Source organism: Callithrix jacchus, chromosome 20, assembly GCF_049354715.1.
Source record: "Callithrix jacchus isolate 240 chromosome 20, calJac240_pri, whole genome shotgun sequence".
NCBI lineage: Eukaryota > Metazoa > Chordata > Mammalia > Primates > Cebidae > Callithrix > Callithrix jacchus.
In genome coordinates, this window is record NC_133521.1 from 3932342 (window position 1) to 3954797 (window position 22456).

Consider the following 22456-nt stretch of genomic DNA (forward strand, 5'->3'; position numbering starts at 1 on the left):
ATTAAAATTTACTGATTTGCAGCTTCCTGGTTTAAAAATTTCTCACAATGCTTTTACCCGTCTGCCAAGATGTAGTCTTTCTTCCAACATGATGAAATGTGACTTCCAACCTGCTGTGCCTCACTGCATGTTTTCAAGCACATTCTTTTTTCAAGTTCAATTGCAGGAAGATAGGGTTTTCCCTGGTCTGTAGGGACACAATGAAGCCTGCAATTTTGTGGTTTACCTAGCAAACTGGACTCCCTCTCCCTACCAGCAAAAAATAAAGGTACAAGGGATTCTGGGAAATAAATGGGTATTATTGAAAAACCAAACAATTGTAAATCAACATATAAGCTTTTTCCAGTCTTGTTTTGCTCAGCCATACATTGCCTTCCATATTCATCCATTTTGGGGAGAGAGGGCGAATTCTTTATGTATACATAAAACCAAAGTGATACCAGCGAGATACTCAATGATGTGGAATTTAGTGAGGCTGAAATTTTTGAAAGCTTAGAACTATAAACTTGGCAAAGCAGGAAATGAATTGTACACAACTGAGAGGGAGGATGTTAGAAAAAGGCATTACATTCAAATCAAGAAGAAACGGCTGAAAAAGGTGATATCTTTACACAATAAAGGTCAATTTCAAAGACAGTAATTTGCAGTATCTACTAAAACTTAACATATGCTCACTCTGTGACATAGAAATTCAACTCCCTGGTGTACACCCAATGGAAATGTGCAAATATACTTATTTTAAAATATGTACAAGAATCTTCACAGCAACACTTCATAATAGCTAAAGTTGGGAATTACCAAAATGCCCATCAACTGCAGACTGGAAATATTAACTAATATGTATATATTTCCAGTTGAATATAAATATAAATATTATAAAATTACACCACAAGAAGATGATTCCTGAAAAGAAGTCAGATACTATATGATTCTAATTACCTAAAATACGTTAGCTGGCAAAACTAACCTAGGCTGTTTGAAGTCAGACAATGCCTGCTCTGGAGGTGGCAAAACATGTTAGAAGACAATGGAAAGAATTCTTATGGAATGCTAATAATAGTTTTTTTCTTCGTCTCTATATTGGATACAAATTGTCTTAATTTATGCAGATTCATTCCTTTGCAGATACTTGACAGATACACTTTTCTATATAAATATTAAACTTCAACATAACATAAAAATAACAATGAAGTCTAAGGTTATCAGTAAAAAAAAAAAAGAGCATAATGTGTGAACCTCATAACTCAACAGAAAATATGAGCATTTCAGCCAACAGAGGCTTAGCAAGAGTGAGGAACGATCTGCTCTGTATATGCTTTCTATATGGGTGCCTAGTTGCAGGGGCCCTTGGTAAGTCTTTTATTAACTGTTTCATTTATCATGTCTTGGTGTGGTAACTGTCATGCTAGCTCTGCAACTCTCTAGCTAAGTACAGTTGAGTGAGAGTTTGACCAACTTTCAACTCTCAAAGGAATAGTGTGAGGCTGTTATTAGGATCATGGATTTATGTAGATGAAAATTAACTCATTCATATAAAGTTTCTGATCATAACACAAGCCTCTTCCACATATACATACAAATAGAGAAAAAGTAGAAAAGAATAGGTGTATCAACATTCATAGTGATACAGATATTTTGAAGATATAAATACCTACTAATTTTCTTACTATTAACTTGTTTACTTACCTGAAATTTAACAAAGAACAATAGGTTTATAAATACACTGAAACATTCATTAACTAAAAAACGGAAGTGAAATAATGTTCAGGATGTCCAGGTCATACCAGACGTAGAAGTGAGTGAGCACCATACAAAAATATGCCATCCTTTTACAAGCTTAAGTTTTATGAGACATTTTTGAGAGATTTTTGAATGCTTTCCTAGACTAATATATCAAAACTCTTTAATTTCCATCAGGAAATTAATAGTGACTGATTAGGAGAGATCTTGTTTAACTTGCTGCATTCAGGTATACAATGAGCAAAAAAAAAAAATTAAGAGTAGACTGTTTAGAATCTGTCACATACTTTTGCTAGTAAAAAATGCAAAAATGTTCTTTAAAATTTGCAAATATAAATTTGTAACATGTTATATGAGAGTAAGACTTTGGTCTCTTAATCTTCAATAATCAGCTCAGTGCCTAGTAGGTAAGAGGTGCTTAAATGTTTGCAAGTAAACAAAAACAAATGCATGGCTGTATACATATATGAGTCACCTATCCTAAATAAGGCTTTAAAAGTATAAAATAATACCAACTAAGAACTGATCCCTTTGTTATACACTTCACTCATATAAACAGTAATTTATACCTCTTTCACCTCCTTCTCCTCCTTTTCTCTGTTACTCATACTTTTAGGAAATCACGTTTATTTTTGTAGTTCATAGACCTATTTATTTCAAATTATATTGCTAGATAATATTTGATAAATAACTATTAATCAGTTTTATGCATGAGTTTCAGAACAGAAAACTTGTCTGTTTTCTTTTTCATAGATTTTAAAACATCTGCTTATTAAAAGACATCTGCTTATTTCCTTAAATAGAAATTGTACATGGAAAATAATCACACATAAGCCAAATCTTGCTTCCCAGCTTGGGTACATGTCATTTCCAAAGGCACAGTTTGGCCAATGTAGGCTGTGAATGGGTTTGTCAATCCTTTGATGTTTTCTGTAGCTTCTTGCCAGATGGTCAAGCAGACATAAATAAGAGCATTCTGAAAGGCCCCTCATATTCTGCTGGCTGTCCAGTGCCAGTTCTGAGCAGGTTGACAGGTCAAAGCAAACAAACAAATGAAAAAGGTAGAACGTTCCATATCTTGAAAACTAAATGGAAAATTCGGGATTTTTTAAAAATACATTTCAGATTCTTATTGGAGGAAATATTTCTGGTAATACAGTCTTGGAAGATGATTTCACAACCCTAGATAGTAGGAAATGGCTGCTTCACACAGGAGGCACCAAGATGCCCGTGTGTGGCTCTGCTGGTGATGCCCTGGTCTTCATCAAAAAGGCCAGCACCCATTATGTGGTCAGCACAGACTGCCGTGAATGAGGATTTTTTTCCTACAGATAGACTTCACTGCCTCCTGCTCAGTCACAGACTTTTGTTATGGTGAGTATGCCATCCCCAGATAGAGGGACAGTCATGTGTTCATGAGCTTCTGTGGACTACTCTGCCTCTCTCATAGGTCTGTAAGTAAAACACAAGTGCACTTTTAGTCAAACCACTCTGTATTCTTGAAAATATTGCATGTATTGATAAATTAAGTTTTAAAAGTTGGTTTTTGAAAACAACAGAATGTGAGTTTATTTTTTAAGCATACATACATGAAGACTTCTTTTATAAAGCAACCTAAATAATAATAGCTTGTAAATCCAGGTTTTTTACTATCAGACTTGCAGAATAAAGGATACACTTGTGATATTTTTCCATTAAGGACTCTCATCACATTGAGAATGCCAGGAATAAGTGATATGATTTTATTCATATATATGACTTATTAATATACATATTCACAGATTCTAATTCTCAGGGTGTTAGATTAAAACAATTATCTCCTCTCCATATCCCCCAAAATGATGAAATTTTGTTGTTCCCATTTTGCCTGTAGTTTTTGCCATCATGAATCATAGCACACTCCAGACCACCCTCCTCATGACCGATTTGCATTCCCTGTAATGTGTATGTGTGTGCATACACTCACACATGCCATGCACCCACACTCACAAACCCATCTTAGGAGAGATAAAAGCTGGCATCATTGCACACTTGGACTCTTCACCTGAACTTACAAACCTGTCAGGATTCTCAGTCTCCTGGTCTTCCACATCCCCATGTAACTCTTCGTTCAAGAGACACAAACTAGAATGTTCACAAGGGCCTCTTTCGGTTTTAGATTCTGGGTAGCGGGGTAGGCAAAACTGTGAGGAATTTGGTTATTTTCAAAGTGTTGCAAAATTCACAATTTTTAATATTCTAATTAGTCTAAACTTAACAGAAGGAATGCCAGAGGTAACTCTTTCTACCTCAGACACAGTCCAAATTAGATTAGTCAGTGGGGGTGGAACTGGGAAAAATAAAGATGGAAAAGTAGCAAGTGCATACCCTCTCTTCAGTAGGTACAGACTACCTGATGGGATACCTCAAAGAGAGTCAGGTAATCAAGTGTTCCATGGAATGCTGATACAAAGTGTAATGAGAACTCAAGGGAGCAAGAGATGACCAATGGTTGGCCAATTTAAGGAATTAGGGAACATTTCACAAAGGAGATAAGTCTTAAGTGAACCTCGATGGTTGAAGCGGATTTTAAGAATGAATGGAGAAAAACAGACCCCCAAACTAGGTTGGAAGCAGAAACAAAGAAGCAGATGTGGAGTTCTCCTGAGAGGAGACCAGCCTCAACAGGTATGGTCTGCATCTAATGGAGAAGAGCACAGTGTGTGGATTTTGAAAACAGTCTAGTCTCTTACTCCTTTATTCACATAGAAAGTGGTGAAGAGCCCAGAGAAGTAAGTTATCACATGGTCAGCCTGCAGCAGCACCAGGAACAAAATTCTGCCCTTGTAAGCCCAGTAATGTGTACTTTCTACACAGGCTGGTGCAGCCTCCTGAGAGAGGTTAAAATAAATGTTAATGTGAAAGAGGAAAGTGGCTGAGTGGAGTTGACAACAAATTAAGAAAAACCTTAAAAGGCAGGCTTGGGGATTTGTGCTTGATGAGGTCATAAACAGGAGATTACAAGTTCAGAGGGGTGACATGATATGTTTCAGGGAGATTAGCTCTAGAGCCAATGAAGGTGGGTAGAAAAGAATTCCAGTAAAGAAGCCACAGGGGTCATCTCTGCAGGAAGCAATGTAGACTTTCACTGTGTGGCATGAAGAGACATGAAATGGATAACACTGATATGACATAATGCAAAAAAAAGCAGCAGATCTCAGGACTGGGTTGAACATAGAGGGTAGAGACAGAAAAGTAAAATTTCCAAAAAACTTCTAAATTGTGTTTTTTCTTAACAATCTCTGATGCCAAAGGCTAAAATAACTTCTAAATGTTTGGCCGAGAAAACTAGTGTAAAAGTATTGCCATTGATAAAATTTAGTGGTTACTATTAGATGTTTGTTAATGAGGGAAAGTGGTGAGTTTTTCTTAATTCCGGTGAAAGGACTGCTAAGTAAAGATATCCTTTAGTGAAGAAGACGTACAGTGTAAAAAGCTGGAACTGTATCTATACTGCTTATCACAGTGCACCAAGCATCCAGCACAGTGTCAGGCTCGGTAGACACAAACTGCATTTCAAGATGTGAAATCGGGAAATTTGAGGCAGAGGTGATAATTGAATCAAGAGTGTACTTATAAAACAGATGACCAGAAACAGGGTCTGGAAGAATGCCCATAGCTGTGCAGCTTAGCAAAGGAGTCAGAATAAAAGACAGGAGACTGAGAATAATGTCCCTAAAAAAAAAAAAAAAAAAAAAAAAAAAAGAACGTTTAGAGAATCAGGGAGTAATCAATATTGTCCCATGCTGTTAGGGGGCAAGCACAATGAAGACTGAGTCCAGGCCATTGTATTTACAATCCACAGATTGCCGGTTACTGACCCTATCGGTGGAAATGCACTTTATATACTTACCCACAAAAGAATCCTCAAGTTCCTCCAGCTTTTTATGTGTGATATGCCACAGCCTGCCTTCAGGAAGCAGAACCTGGATGAGCTGGGAATAGGAAAGTACCACAACATTGCCTTCGTACACCCAGACACTCCTATCATTAAAGCCTTGAGCATATTTGTGGAGAGATGAATATCAGCTTTGCCCGTTGTGGATGAGTCAGAAAAAGTTGTAGATATTTATTCCAAATTTGATGTAATTAATCTTGCTGCTGAGAAAACATACAATAACCTAGCTATCACAGTGACCCAGGCCCTTCAGCACCGTTTACAGTATTTTGAAGATGTAAAGTGCAATAAGCTAGAAATACTGGAGACCATTGTGGACAGAATAGTGAGAGCGGAGGTCCATCGGCTGGTGGTGGTGAATGAAGCAGATAGCATCGTGGGTATTATTTCCCTGTCGGACATTCTGCAGGCCCTGATCCTCACACCAACAGGTGCCAAACAGAAGGAGACGGAAACAGAATGACCGCAGTGAATGTAGACGCTTGAACAAAGTTTCTGGGTCACCTTTTGCTTCATGAACACGGGCTGTGAATGGTTAAGAATGTATATCAGGGTTTAATGATGGGTATTTCTTCCAGTGATGTTGAAATTAAGCTTAAAAAAAAAGAAAGATTTTAGGCCGGGCGCGGTGGCTCAAGCCTGTAATCCCAGCACTTTGGGAGGCCGAGGCGGGTGGATCACAAGGTCAAGAGATCGAGACCATCCTGGTCAATATGGTGAAACCCCGTCTCTACTAAAAATACAAAAAAAAAAAAAAAAATTAGCTGGGCATGGTGGCGCGTGCCTGTAATCCCAGCTACTCAGGAGGCTGAGGCAGGAGAATTGCCTGAACCCGGGAGGCGGAAGTTGCGGTGAGCCGAGATCGCGCCATTGCACTCCAGCCTGGGTAACAAGAGCTAAAACTCCGTCTCAAAAAAAGAAAAGAAAGATTTTATGTGCTTGAAGATTCAGGCTTGCATTCAATGACTGTTTTCAGACCTTTGTCTGAGGGATTTTAAATGCTGTATGTCATTAAAGTACGCTATGTCCTGAAGTTTTCATTATTTTTCATTTCAAAGAATTCACCGGTAAGGAACAGGTGATGTGACATAAGATGAGTGCACGGCATATCCAGATCACAGTGTCTTATGTCCGAATACAGCAATATGTCACCGGCGCAGCTGGGGCGCTCGCGTGTGAAGCAACACCGAGCTTGGACATGGGAGTCTTTGAACCTTTTACCAAATCCGTTTGTTTTCATTAGATTTGTCAAAAACGTGTAATTTGAATATAAGTAATTAAAACTTTAATGACAGTTTTACACATAAGTGTTTTGTTCTGGGCTACGGTGTAAACAAGGCTCCTTTACAACAGCTTTATTTATTTTTACTTTCATGCAATTTTTTTTTTTTTTTTTTGAGATGGAATTTCACTCTTGTTACCCAGGCTGGAGTGCAATGGCGCGATCTCGGCTCACCTCAACCTCCGCCTCCTGGGTTCAGGCAATTCTCCTGCCTTAGCCTCCTGAGTAACTGCAATTACAGGCACGTGCCACCATGCCCAGCTAATTTTTTGTATTTTTAGTAGAGACGGGGTTTCACCATGTTGACCAGGATGGTCTGGATCTCTTGACCTCGTGATCCACCCACCTCATGCAATTTTTTACACATCTTTTGGTGGGTAAACTTTACCATATCCATAAATAAACTCTTGGTGATTTTGAAATGGCAAATTTCTTGTTATTTAAGTTTGGATCTGGAAAGGACATGACTTCTGAAATAACCGCTGCTGGGTTTTAAAAGCTGAGGTCTCTCAAAGTGTGGAGGAGACGTTGCCGTCAGGTGGGAGCGTGCTGGGAAGATGTGTGGTTTTTTTTCTTGTGTATTGAAATGTAAAATCATGATGTTTGTGTGACTTCAGATGCGACTGTTTTTGTAAATTTTATTGTAGCATAAACAGTATTGTCATACAGTTAAAGAGAAACAATGTTTCCTAATGTAAGTGCGTGCTCTGAAAATGTTGAAACTATGTATATATATATACATATATATATATATATGTATATATATATATATATATGAGGATAGTTTGACTTTTTGTTTGGGGGTTTTTTCAGATTGAAAAATTAAAATAAATCCTACTACCTTAAAAAAATAGAAAAAAGAACTCCATAAGGCAATAGTCTTTTAAGTCTTTATGAATCCTATAAATTATTGCCCAGCTATTCAGTCACATTTTGCAAATAGGTGACATTCTAAGATTTACTCCAGCTAGTCATTATGTTCTTGAGTCTTTTACTCAAGAAAAGTAATTATTTTTCATCTTTTAATCGATATTTTAATTGTCTCTTGTACATACCAACAAGAATTTTGACCCTTTCAAATGTTATTTGAAAAATCTGATGAACATCCATTTCCCCCTCTTCTGCACTGAAAATAAGCAGTTTGTTTATTATATTACCCTCAAGGCTCATGTACAATTGTCTTAAAGGTGACACTGCCTTGTAACAAGGCCCTTTGGGTAATTCAAAAAGAAATGTGCATGAAGGGAACCAAAGCCAGACTTACTTCTCTGCCATATTCCAAAGATCATTAGAACAACATGCCAGTCTCAGAGTTATTTGTTTCAAACATGAGTAAACATATCTATACTACATCTAGTTTTACATTCAGTTCCTTAGCAAATATAGTGTTTCCTTGTTTTAAGTTAAAACTACTGTCTCTGTTATCTGGAAATGTGTTGGAATGTCAGTGTTTATGTGGTCCAGCAGGTCAGAATGGAGGATTTCAGTTTGTAACTTTTTGCTACAAACAAACATGATGCTGACAACTTAAAGACATGTGCTCAGTAAGGGTTGGGAATGACTGTGACTGTGTCACAAATGCAGGCTTGTCTACTCACCTATCACATAACCATGAGGCTAGGATCCCAGTGTTGTTGGCACAGTCATAGTGAGTGTCAGCTGAGGTTGGCTGGTCACAAAGTGACATCAAACCATTTACCAAACTAAAATGGTCACTAGTCATCAGTGGCAATTACTCATTCAGTCACTCATTAAACAAATATTTTTTAACTGTTTAATTATGTGCTAGGCCTGTGAGGGAGCTGAACTGATCACTGACTCAAGGAGATTTTAATTTGGTAGGAGAGGAGTATTGGCCATAAATCACCAATAATCACACGAGTAAATATAAAATTCAGCTGTGATAAGTGATGGAGAACAGGTACTTGATGCCCTAAGTTTCTGTATCACAGGGTGATGTGACTGGGCCAAGAAGGCCAAGGAATGCTTTCTTGAGAAAAGGCTAATGATGTAAGATATGAAGGATGAATACAAGTTAACTAGGTAAAGTATAGGGGTAAGAGTGTTCCAAGCAGGGAGAGTAGCCAGTTGTAGGAGGGAGCAGATATATTTGAGATGCTGAATATATAAATCAGATACAGAGAGGAACAAAATAAGGTATGAGATGGTGTCAGACCATGAAGAGCATTGTACGCTGTATTTGGAGGTTTAGGCTGGGTGCAGTGGCTCACGCCTGTAATCCCAGCCCTTTGGGAGGCTGAGGTGAGTGTATCATGAGGTAAGGAGTTCAAGGCCAGCCTGGCCGAGATGGTGAAACCTTGTCTCTACTAAAAATACACATGCTCAAAATTAGCTGAGGGTGATGGTGGGCACCTGTAATCCCTGCTACCTGGGAGGCCAAGGCAGAGAATTGCTTGAACACGGGAGGTGGAGGTTGTAGTGAGCTGAGATCAAGATGGAGATCACACCACAGCACTCCAGCCTGGGCAACAGAACAAAAGACTCTGTCTTGAAAAAAAAAAAAAAAAGATTTGGAGAATCATTATAGGAACACTGAAGAGACTGGTAAAGTGTTTGGCAATAGGAAGACATGAACAGATTTGCATTTAGAAAAGCTTGTTTTTTTTAATTTTATTTCCAGCTTTTATGTTCGGGGGTACATGTGCAGGATGTGCAGGTTTGTTACATAGGTAAATATGTGCCGTGGTGGTTTGCTGAACAGGTCATTTCATCACTTAGGTACTAAGCCCAGCATCCATTAGCTTTTCTTCCTGATGCTTTTCCTTCTTCCACCCCCAGTCTTCCAAGAGGCCCCAGTGTGTGTTGTTCCCCTCTCATGTGTCCATGTGTTCTCATTGTTCAGCTCCCACTTATAAGTGAGAACATGTGGTATTTGGTTTTCTGTTCCTGCATTAGTTTGCTGAGGATAATGGTTTCCAGCCCCATCCACATCCCTGCAAAGGACATTATCTCATTTATTTTTATGGCTGCATAGTGTTCCATGGTATATAGGTACCACATTTTCTTTATCCAGTCTATTATTGATGGGCTATTACGTTGATTCCATGTCTTTGTTACTGTGAATAATGCTGCAATGAACATATGTGTGTATCAATAATAGCATAATTTGTGTTCCTTTGGATATATGCCCAGTAATGAAATTGCTGGGTTGAATGATATTTCTGCCTCTAGGTCTTTGAGGTATCACCACACTGTCTTCCACAGTGGTTTAACTAATTTACCCTCCTACCAACAGGATAAAAGCATTCCTTTTTCTCCACAACTTCACCAGCAACTGTTGGGCATTTTCTGACTTTCATAGTAGCCAGAAAAAAGCCCCTTCTAACTGGAAACAAAATAGGAGAGTATAAGAAAGAGTAGATGTAAAGATGCTCTGAAAGAGGTAAGAAATACTGATGGCACAGGCAGTAGACATGAAGGGAAGTGGAGAAAGTCAAGAGACACGGGGGGCAATGAAACTGACCAAGGTGGGTCATGAAGTTGGCGTGGGAGCGTGAGGGAAAGGGCAATGCTGAAGATGACTCCCTGGTCTCTGAATGGCAAAACTGAATGGATGCTGGTGCTCCTAAGTAGGAAGTGAACACTGAAACTAAACACAAGATACATCACACTCTGCTCCAGGTGTTGCTGTGTTAAAACCTAAATAATTGAAGTAGATAGATTCGTAGTTTCTATCCCTTTCCATATACATTAGATAAACTAGATCTTCCTGAAAGAAGATGATTTATAAAAAAATTAAAAACACGCATTATAGTCTAGAGGAGGACTCTGCCTTTTCAGCCCTATGAGCTTTTAAGCAAGTTTTGCGTGTGTTTCTTTTTTTATTATTATTATTGCATTTTAGGTTTTGGGGTACATGTGCAGAACATGTAAGATAGTTGCATAGGTACACATGCGGCAGTGTTTTGCTGCCATCCTCCCCTTCACCCACATCCGGCATTTCTCCCCAGGCTATCCCTCCCCAGCTCCCCTGACCCACTGTCCCTCCCCTATACCCCCCAATAGATCCCAGTGTGTAGTGATCCCTTCCCTGTGTCCATGTGTTCTCATTGTTCATCACCCGCCTATGAGTGAGAATATGCAGTATTTCATTTTCTGTTCTTGTGTCAGTTTGCTGAGAATGATGTTCTCCAAATTCATCCTTGTCCCTACAAACGACACGAACTCATCATTTTTGATTGCTGCATAATATTCCATGGTGTATATGTGCCACATTTTCCCAGTCGAGTCTATCATCGATGGGCATTTGGGTTGGTTCCAGGTCTTTGCTATCGTAAACAGTGCTGCAATGAACATTCGTGTGCATGTGTCCTTATAGTAGAACGATTTATAGTCCTTTGGATATGTACCCAGTAATGGGATTGCTGAGTCAAATGGAATTTCTATTTCTAAGGCCGTGAAAAATTGCCACACTGTCTTCCACAATGGTTGAACTAATTTACACTCCCACCAACTGTGCAAAAGTGTTCCTATTTCTCCACATCCTCTCCAGCATCTGTTTTCTCCAGATTTTTTAATGATCGCCATTCTAACTGGCGTGAGATGGTATCTCAATGTGGTTTTGATTTGCATCTCTCTAATGACCAGAGATGATGAGCATTTTTTCATATGTTTGTTGGCCTCATGTATGTCTTCTTTTGTAAAGTGTCTGTTCATATCCTTTGCCCATTTTTGAATGGGCTTGTTTGTTTTTTCCTGTAAATCTGTTTGAGTTCTTTGTAAATTCTGGATATCAGCCCTTTATCAGATGGGTAAACTGCAAAGATTTTTTCCCATTCTGTTGGTTGCCGATTCACTCTAGTGACTTTCTTTTGCCGTGCAGAAGCTGTGGAGTCTGATTAGGTCCCATTTGTCTATTTTGGCTTTTGTTGCCAATGCTTTTGGTGTTTTGGTCATGAAGTCCTTGCCTACTCCTATGTCCTGAATGGTTTTGCTGAGATTTTGTTCTAGGGTTTTTATGGTGCCGGGTCTTATGTTTAAGTCTTTAATCCATCTGGAGTTAATTTTAGTGTAAGGTGTCAGGAAGGGGTCCAGTTTCTGCTATCTGCACATGGCTAGCCAGTTTTCCCAACACCATTTATTAAACAGGGAATCTTTTCCTTATTGCTTGTTTTTGTCAGGTTTATCCAAGATTGTATGGTAGTAGATATGCTGTGTTGCCTCCGATGCCTCTGTTCTGTTCCATTGGTCTATATCTCTGTTTTGGTACCAGTACCATGCTGTTTTGATTACTGTAGCCTTGTAGTATAGTTTGAAGTCCAGTAGTGTGATGCTTCCTGCTGTGTTCTTTTTGCTTAGAATTGACTTGGCAAATGGTTTTTTCCAGTTCTGTGAAGAAAGTCAATGGTAGATTGATGGGGATAGCATTGAGTCTGCAAATTACTTTGGGCAGTATGGCCATTTTCACAATATTGATTCTTCCTAACCACGAACATGGAATGTTTCTCCATCTGTTTGTGTCCTCTCTTGTTTCTTTGAGCAGTGGTTTGTAGTTTTCCTTGAAGAGGTCCCTTACCTTCCTTGTAAATTGTATCCCTAGGTATTTTATTCTCTTTGTAGCAATTGGGAATGGCAGTTCGTTCCTGATTTGGCTCTCTTTAAGCCTGTTATTGGTGTATAGGAATGCTTGTGATTTTTGCACATTGATTTTTATATCCTGAGACTTTGCTGATGTTGCTCATCAATTTCAGGAGTTTTTGAGCTGAGACGATGGGGTCTTCTAGATATACTATCATGTCGTCTGCAAATAGAGACAATTTGGCTTCCTCATTTCCTATGTGAATACCCTTTATTTCTTTTTCATGCCTGATTGCTCTGGCTAGAAATTCCAGTACTATATTAAATAGGAGTGGTGAGAGAGGGCACCCTTGTCTAGTGCCAGATTTCAAAGGGAATGCTTCCAGTTTTTGCCCATTCAGTATGATATTGGCTGTTGGTTTGTCGTAAATAGCTTTTTTTATTTCAAGATACCTTCCATCAATACCAAGTTTGTTGAGGGTTTTTAGCATAAAGAGCTGTTGAATTTTGTCAAAGGCCTTCTCTGCATCAGTTGAGATAATCATGTGGTTTTTGTTTTGGTTCTGTTTATGTGGTGAATTACATTAATAGACTTGCGTATGTTGAACCAGCCTTGCATCCCCGGGATGAATCCTACTTGATCATGGTGAATAAGTTTTTTGATTTGCTGTTGCATTCGGCTTGCCAATATTTTATTGAAGATTTTTGCATCTATGTTCATCATGGATATTGGCCTGAAGTTTTCTTTTCTTGTTGGGTCTCTGCCGGGTTTTGGTATCAGAATGATGTTGGTCTCGTAAAATGATTTGGGAAGGATTCCCTCTTTTTGGATTGTTTGAAATAGTTTTAGAAGGAATGGTACCAGCTCCTCTTTGTGTGTCTGGTAGAATTCGGCTGTGAACCCGTCTGGACCTGGGCTTTTTTTGTGTGGTAGGCTCTTAATTGCTGCCTCGACTTCTGACCTTGTTATTGGTCTATTCATAGTTTCAGCTTCCTCCTGGTTTAGGCTTGGGAGGACACAGGAGTCCAGGAATTTATCGATTTCTTCCAGGTTTACTAGTTTATGTGCATAGAGTTGTTTGTAATATTCTCTGATGATGGTTTGAATTTCTGTGGAATCTGTGGTGATTTCCTCTTTATCATTTTTTATTGTATCTATTTGGTTGTTGTCTCTTTTCTTTTTAATCAATCTGGCTAGTGGTCTGTCTATTTTGTTGATCTTTTCAAAAAACCAGCTCTTGGATTTATTGATTTTTTGAAGGGTTTTTCGTGTCTCAATCTCCTTCAGCTCAGCTCTGATCTTAGTTATTTCTTGTCTTCTGCTGGGTTTTGAGTTTTTTTGATCTTGCTCCTCTAGCTCTTTCAATTTTGACAATAGGGTGTCAATTTTGGATCTCTCCATTCTCCTCATACGGGCACTTATTGCTATATACTTTCCTCTAAAGACTGCTTTAAATGTGTCCCAGAGGTTCTGGCACGTTGTGTCTTCATTCTCATTGGTTTCGAAGAACTTCTTTATTTCTGCCTTCATTTCGTTGTTTATCCAGTCAACACTCAAGAGCCAGTTGTTCAGTTTCCATGAAGCTGTGTGGTTCTGGGTTGGTTTCTGAATTCTGAGTTCTAACTTGATTGCACTATGGTTTGAGAGGCTGTTTGTTATGATTTCAGTTGTTTTTCATTTGTTGAGCAGTGCTTTACTTCCAATTATGTGGTCAATTTTAGAGTAGGTGTGATGTGGTGCTGAGAAGAATGTCTATTTTGTGGATTTTGGGTGGAGAGTTCTATAACTGTCTATCAGGTTTGCTTGCTCCAGGTCTGAGTTCAAGCCCTGGATATCCTTGTTGCTTTTCTGTCTGGTTGATGTCTAATATTGACAGTGGAGTGTTAAAGTCTCCCACTATTATTGTGTGGGAGTCTAAGTCTTTTGTAAGTCGTTAAGAACTTGCCTTATGTATCTGGGTGCTCCTGCATTGGGTCCATATATGTTTAGGATCGTTAGCTCTTTTTGTTTTATCGATCCTTTTACCATTATGTAATGGTCTTCTTTGTCTCTTTTGATCTTTGTTGCTTTAAAGTCTATTTTATCAGAGATGAGAATTGCAACTCCTGCTTTTTTTTGCTCTCCATTTGCTTGGTAAATCTTCCTCCATCCCTTTATTTTGAGCCTTTGTGTATCCTTGCATGTGAGATGGGTTTCCTGGATACAGCACACTGATGGGTTTTGGATTTTTATCCAATTTGCCAGTCTGTGTCTTTTGATTGGTGCATTTAGTCCATTTACATTTAGGGTTAATATTGTTATGTGTGAATTTGATACTGCCATTTTGATGCTAAGTGGCTGTTTTGCCTGTTAGTTGTTGTAGACTCTTCATTATGTTGAAGCTCTTTAGCATTCAGTGTGATTTTGGAATGGCTGGTACTGGTTGATCCTTTCTATGTGTAGTGCCTCTTTTAGGATACTGATGCAGAAATGAACATTACTTTTTAAACCTCTTTGCAACAAGATTTTTAAAAAGTAAAAATACCTTTCAATGATGAAAGAATAAGTCTAACATAAAGCCTACATTTAGTAGCATCAAAGAAATAAGAATTATTTTTTACTCAAATTTAAGAAACAAACATAACCACACTTAATGGGAAAAATGTAATACTCCCTCTAGCATGAAAACAGATAACAACATACTGTGTGTTCTTCAATGGATCACATGTGCTACACCAACACTATGGCCCATAGTGGGTTTGAAAAGATATAACAATATTCAATTGTGTTATTTCATTACTATAATTTTAATCATTAGGCATATTAATGTCACATACAGTTTTTAAAACATAAATATTTTTAGAAGCTGTGTTTTACAACATGATACCAAGAACACACATCTGATACAGGTTTGATTTTAAGCTGTTGATTATGAACCTCTTGATTTCAATCATCTCTTATGTGTCAGAAACATAATCAGAATACTGTAACAGTAAAAGAAAAATACTTTTTTTGATACAGGGTCTTGCTCTGTCACCCAGACTGGAATGGGTAGTACAATCACAGCTCACTGCAGCCTCAACCTCCTGAGTAGCTGGAACCACATGCATGAACCACCACACCTGGCTAATTTTTTAAAATTTATTTTAGTAGAGATGGAGTCTCACTATGTTGCCCAGGCTGGTCTCGAATTCCTGGGCTCAAGTGATCCTCCTGCCTCACCCTCCCAAAGTGCTGGGGTTACAAGTGTGAGCCACCACCCAGCCTGAAAGATACCTTCTTTTAATCATTCACAATCAGCAATAGTGAAAATGCTCTATGTACAACATCAGCTCTGAATAACACATTTCATTTCTGTTTCAAACCACCTGACTATCGCTGTTTTGATGACTGCATAGCTCAACAGAAAAATGCAACCCATTGAGTCTCAATAATAAGTATGATTAGGCAGATAACTTCCCAATCATAAAAGCTTTTATTTTAAGACAAATACAGCATGGAAATCAAACACTATAACTGGGAGGAAAAGACAGTTCTAAGAAGGCTGTGCACGTGATACCTATTGCATGTTTATGCACTAGTCTTGCATTCCCTTCCTTTTTTCCCCCTCTTTGAAATGCTAAAGGGTAATTACACTAAAAAGGGTAATTACCCTTAATATGAGAGAACTATGTGTTTAAGAACACAAGACTTTCAGATAAGAAATCTCCAAATAGTTTCTACTTTATATGTGTTTATGATCTTTCTTATAAAGAGAGAGTGTTTGATGTGCAACACCTGCAAATGGAAATAAATCTACCTTTCACTCAAGCCCAAATCATCAAATATAAAATACAGACATAAAGCAAACTACAATGGCAGCAGTGATTCTTAGGGCAGCATGTGCAAAATCGAGTATTTTGCTATCTACTTACATTATGGTGGTCAGAAAAGAAATGTTCCAAAACTACCTTTCCCATTCCACTTGAACTGGTTCCCCACAATTCCAACAAACATCTCCTGTGACATTAAGTTGTCATCAGCCTGGGTGATCCCCAGTTCACTCAACCTTTTCTTCTTCATCTGGCCTTTTTGTGTGGAGGCAGCAAGTAGTTCATTTACAATTTCACAATTTCCCTCAACTTGCTCAGAAGGGTCAGTTCTTGCATAAAGCTCCATTTTACCAGTTGCACACTGAATCAGCTCTTCTAGATCCACTCTTTCAGCCACATCTGGCTCTCCACTTGTCTGAATTTTAAGTGCTTTGTCTTCTGGAGAAACAAACAAATAATAACAAAGTTAAACATATAAACTAACCAAACTAAAACATGTATTTGTACACAGTCTGTTAGAGCTATCAAGTTTTTTTGGCAAAGGATTTCTGCTGTCCTCCAACTGCATTTTACAAATTCTTTGCCATAAGAATCTCAATGAACAGCTGCCTTGCTTTCTATGTCAAAGTTCCCTGACCCTCATGCAGAATCATCAATTTTGAACTCTTTGTTGAACCTTTTCGTCCCAGAATCACTTTTACTCAACAGACATTTCCTGAGTATTTACTATCTGCTAAGCACTGTGTCAGGAGCTAGGATGCACAGACTGATAAAAGAGTGCAACTTTTCTAAATGAAGTCCCAATCTAGTAGCTAATTCTAGATAGGCCCCATGATCACCACCCCCTCTATTAACTTTATTGGCTATTAAACAGCAGAAGAATTTTGCACTGTAATTTTACAATGTAATTAAGGTTGCTTATTAGTTTTCTCCAGCTGGTTGCAAAAAAGGAAGTCAGAGAAATTCAAAGCATGAGAGATTTGCCTTGAGGGACGTTCTCTGTTGCTGAGATGGGGGGCTATGAGACAAGTATCTGAGAGCAGCCTCTAGGAGCTGAGTGCCAGCCCCAGCCAATAGCCAGCAGCCAGCAAGAAAGGAGTCCTTGGCTCACGCCTATAATCCCAGCACTTTGGGAGGCCAAGGCGGGTGGATCACAAGGTCAAGAGATTGAGACCATCCTGGTCAACATGGTGAAATCCCGTCTCTACTAAAAATACAAAAATTAGCTAGGCATGGTGGTGCTCGCCTGTAGTCCCAGCTACTCGGAAGGCTGAAGCAGGAGAATTGCTTGAACCCAGGAGGTAGAGGTTGCAGTGAGCCGAGACCACGCCATTGCACTCCAGACTGGGTAACAAGAACAAAACTCCGTCTCAAAAACAAAAAAAAAGAAAAGAAAGGAGACCTCAGACCCAGGAGCTAAAGGAATGAATTCTGCCAATGAATGACATGAATGCATTTGGAGGCAGATTCTGCCCCCAGAGCTTTCAGATGAGACCTGACCAGTTGACACCTTGATTTCACTTTTGTGAGACCAGTGAAGAAATAGAGAACTTGCAGAGATATAACTGGAGTGAATCCTGAAGGATGTCAAGGACTAACTTTTAAACTCCTCTTTCAACCTGAAAAAGCCAATTAAATAAATAAACTGCTTTAAACTTTCCTCACCTATGTCAATGCTTAATCCTCCTCTATGACTGAGACTTAATAGTGATCCACCTCATAGCTTGAAGTTCACACATTTCCACTGAGATAGCGCCCCTTTGCTGCCAAGAAAGGCATGTGACAGGAAGACATTTGCTTCTACCAATAAAAACAAAGGTAAACTCCACCATCCCCTCCAGGAAATGCAGCTTTCAACCAGGCCTGTTCAATTCATTGCCTCCAGCCTAAACAAATGCCAGCAGGACCCACTATAGCTATCACACACCCACTGTTGCTGTCACACACCCATAGTTTCTATCACACACCCACCCTCACTGAAAGCTAAGCATGATAAGAAGGAAACTGCACAGAAGATACAACATCAAGACTTTGAATGACAATTGAACTAGTTGACCTTGAAAGTTTCTTTCACATTCTGTAATGTTATGGCTTTATTAAGCTTCTCTCCCTCTCCACTCCCAAGCATATCCCAATAATCTTTTCTAAGGAAGAGAGGAAGACTCAGAGACTTAATCATCATTTAATGCTGAAATAGAGTAAATTATGTTTTTATATTAAAAATTACTGTCAGTACAGTGGTAAAGGAGTAAAAATAAAAAAAATAAAGGAAGAAATAAAAATTACTAAATACAGCATACCTTCTGTTCCATCGTCAGCATTTTCTTGCAGGTCAGAGAAGATTGTAGGTTTCACCAAGACAACACCATAACCTTCATTGTTATGTATTATATTATTCACCATGGATATTTTGGGAATGTCATAATGTTCATCTAAGAAGTCCTGTGACATTGAAAACAAATGTTTTAAGAAACTGTCATATTCAACATTTCCTGCTTTAAAAATCTTTATTCACACTACTCTAAAAATAAAGCTATGCTTAGTCCCATGTTGTGGCAGTGTGAGTCCTTAGTGACAGAGCTTTCCTCTGTCATTTCTACAGATCTATAGCTAACAAAGCATTCTCATAAGAGATTCCAATCACTGACATATTATTGAAATGTATATACTGTTTATGCTTTTCAAAACCAGAAAATAGAACCAAACAATTTAATAAAGTATAATTTGTAGGTGAAGCCACTCTAGCCTTTGAAAAGTGGGTGTTTTGGCTGATGCTCACCTTAATAAGGATTCCTTCCTTGCAATGATGGATCCCATTGTCAGTCAGGGTGCACTGACTTCCAGGGTAGATTTCTATACCAGCACCCTGTATGAGATAATGCCAATCAGTTTTTAAAAGGCAAGACTAAAAAAGTTTATTACAATTACTTCTTAGCCTTCAACACAGTATAAACATACAGCAAGAAGATAAAGTATTTTACAGATAAGTTTTATCAGGCATTTTTAATCAACATTTCCATTTGTTCCATCTCTAGCAAGTTGTTAACAATTTATCACTTTCAAAAACACACACACACACACACACACACACACACACACAGGCTAAGAGTGTCATCACCTGATTCTTGTTCTACTCTCTTTATTCTAGATGTTTTCTGATTTTGCCAAAAAAAGAGTCATTTAAGAATTCTGTTGAAAGATACACATATTCAAAATGACCATCTCTCAGATACTCAATTAGTTGGAGAGAAGCACTTGAATTAATAAAATACTGTAATTTGTGGATAGAAAAAAGACCCGACATTTTCCAAAATGTGGCAGTTCTAAAATACCCCAACCCAACTTAAAAATCACTTCTGAGTTAAACAATGGCCTCCCCTACCACACACATTAACATAAGCAGCCAGTTCAAGTGTCATTTAAACAGTGTAACCAGAAAGATCAAACATGACCCTATTCTCTCACACCTCATGGCATCAAAAAACCTAACAGTAATAAGAATTTATTTCCTAATGCTTATGCAAGGAACTTTGGAAAACAAAGTTATTTTGGCAACCATTTGGGAATAATTTAACACACAACAGCATCAATGAAGAAGGGCTGCTATAACCATTGAGGACACATCTACTGCATGTATGTTCAGTTACTTTTCTAGTTCTAGTATTCCATGAGAAAACATTTATTATTACTTAACCCTGTACTATGCATGAACCACATGTACACACCAATCTAACTCTTCTGTAGAGGTTTTTGGTTTTTTAATGAAATGAGAAAAAATAAGTGTAACATATATTAGGGACTGTTCATGGTCTATGCTTGCCATGGAGTTATTTTTTACAAAGTTTATTGTAAGCAAATAATCATTTTTTTTTAAATTGTATTTGGGCTCTGGGGTACATGGGCACATCCTGCACCCTGCAGGATCGTTGCATAGGTACACAAATGCCATGTGGTTTGCTGTCTCCATCCCACCCCCACCGTTGCTGACATCAGGCATTTCTCCAGGTGTTATCCCTCCCCCTCCTCCCCGCTCCCGCCTTGACATTTTTCAAAATGTGCTAATTGGGCCCTCTTCTAAGAGATTTTCAGTTGCAGTTGTGTGCAAAAAAGATTTAGGGGTGATTACATTAAAAAATATCTATAGCAAGATAGTTAAAATTAAATATCAAACTATCAGGAAATATATAAAATTTGCAAAGGTGAACAATTTAAACCAGCAGTCAGGTAGCAAATAAAAGTCATATTTGGGCAGGCACAGTGGCTCAGGCCTGTAATCCCAGCACTTTGGGAGGCCGAGGCAGGAGGATCGTTTTAGGTTAGGAGTTCGAGACCAGTCTGGCCAACATGGTGAAACCCCATCTCTATGAAAAATACAAAAATTGGCCAGTCATGGTGGCACGTGCCTGTAGTCCTCACTACACGGGAGGCTGAGGCAGGAGAATTGCTTGAACCCAGGAGGCAGAGGATGCAGTGAGCTGAGATCGCACCACTGCACTCCAGACTGGGCGACAAAATGAGACTCAGTCTCAAAAAAAGAAAGCCGTATTCAAAATATATTATGAAAATGAACAACAATTTGGCAATTAAAAAGTAACTGAGGAGCCTGCCACTCCTGGGATGATAGAGTAGATGTCCCTGTTTCATCTATTAGGTATGACCAAAAACAATGAGCATTATATATAAAACAAGCATAAGACTGAATAGTGGAGAGAAGATGTCAGACCAGCTAGGGATCTCAGGACCCAAAAAACACCAACACATTGGTACGTTCCTTTCTTTTTGCTTCATAATCCCTGGACTTGGAACTGAAGAAGCCAGCAGTCCAGTTCAGCAACAGACCCACACCAAAAAAAGCTGCTCTTACAAAAGGACTAGACAACCTAGAAAGACAGAAAACTTTTAGACAATAATAGCTCCATTCCAGGTAAACACCACAGAATAAAACAGCAGCCCCAATCTCACCAATGCCAGCAAAGGTCAAGAGAATAACCTAGACTTCTGCCCCCTCAAGGATGTAACCAGGTACCCCAGCACCTCAACTGGGGCAGTACCAGAGAAGACCAAGCAAGGAGCCAGGATTTTCATCCCCACCCACCAATTGCAAGGCCCTCCCTGCAGTGAAGACTATATGAGGAGCCTGGATTTGTACCCCCACCTGGCAGTATCAAGACAACCACTCCCTCCCTACTGGGGCAGTGTCAGAGAAGGCCTAGTGGAGATTCTACACTTTCACCATTGCCCAGTGGTAAAAAACCACTCCCATACATCACAGTGTCAGTGGAGACCATGTAGGAAGCTAGGCCTCCTACCCCTACATAGCAGTAACAAGGCGCTCCCCCACCTAACTTAGGTATCAATAAAAGGCAAGTGACAACCACCACTTCTACCTCCACCAGTAACAAGATGATGCCTATCTACCACCAACCCTGTCCCTTTTTGTAGAAGTATCAGAGAAGCCAAATTAAAACAGAAGATTTGGATTCTCATAATACAAAAATATCTAACTTTCATTTAAAAATCCCTTGTCATACCAAGTATCAGGAAGATGTCAAAATAAATAAGATAATCAACGAATGCCAAAACCAAGATGTCAGAGATGATAGAATTAACGGACAGTGATTTTAAAGCAGCCATGATAAAAATGCTTCAATAAGCAATTATGAATGTACTTAAATGAAAAATGAAAGCCTCACCAAAGAAGTAGATGATATAAAAAACCAAGCAGAAATATTAGAACTGAAAAATACAGTAACTAAAATAGAAAGCTCAGTGGATGGGCTAAACAGCAGAATGAAAACAACAGAGGAATTAATCAGGGAACTAACTGGAAGATAGAACAATAAAATTTACCCAATAGCAGAGACAACATACTGAAAAAGAAAAGAGAACAGAGCTCCAGGGATCTGCTGGACTATAACAAAAGTCCAATATTCAGGTCATCAGAGTCCTGAAAGAGAAGAGAGAGAGGGTGTGGCTAAAAACATACTTGAAGAAATAATGACTACAAGCTCCCAAATTTGGCAGGATTTGGATAACAAGCCTACAAGTTCAAGTAGCTGAGCAAACCCCAAACAATAAACTCAAAGAAATCCATGCCAAAATATATCATAATCAAACTAGTATAAGCTAAAAACAAAAATATTGAAAGCATCAATGAAATTTTCATG

At 38.7% G+C, this 22456-nt stretch overlaps 1 protein-coding gene and 1 pseudogene across 1 annotated transcript in view; one reads left to right on the plus strand and one right to left on the minus strand.

Moving 5' to 3' along the window:
* The first annotated feature begins 2964 nt into the window (after positions 1-2964).
* LOC100414884 (5'-AMP-activated protein kinase subunit gamma-2 pseudogene) lies at positions 2965-7658 on the plus strand (annotated as a pseudogene).
* Positions 7659-15265: 7607 nt separating this feature from the next.
* The window catches only part of SHCBP1 (SHC binding and spindle associated 1), a 35468-nt gene continuing 28277 nt past the window's right edge, over positions 15266-22456 (minus strand). Inside the window, exons 11-13 of the mRNA XM_035281835.3 lie at positions 19069-19155; positions 18590-18731; positions 15266-16727 (exon numbers count right to left, since the gene is read on the minus strand). Coding sequence (XP_035137726.3) covers positions 16402-16727; positions 18590-18731; positions 19069-19155 — 555 coding nt within the window. The 3' untranslated portion in view covers positions 15266-16401. The remainder of the gene's footprint in view (positions 16728-18589; positions 18732-19068; positions 19156-22456) is intronic.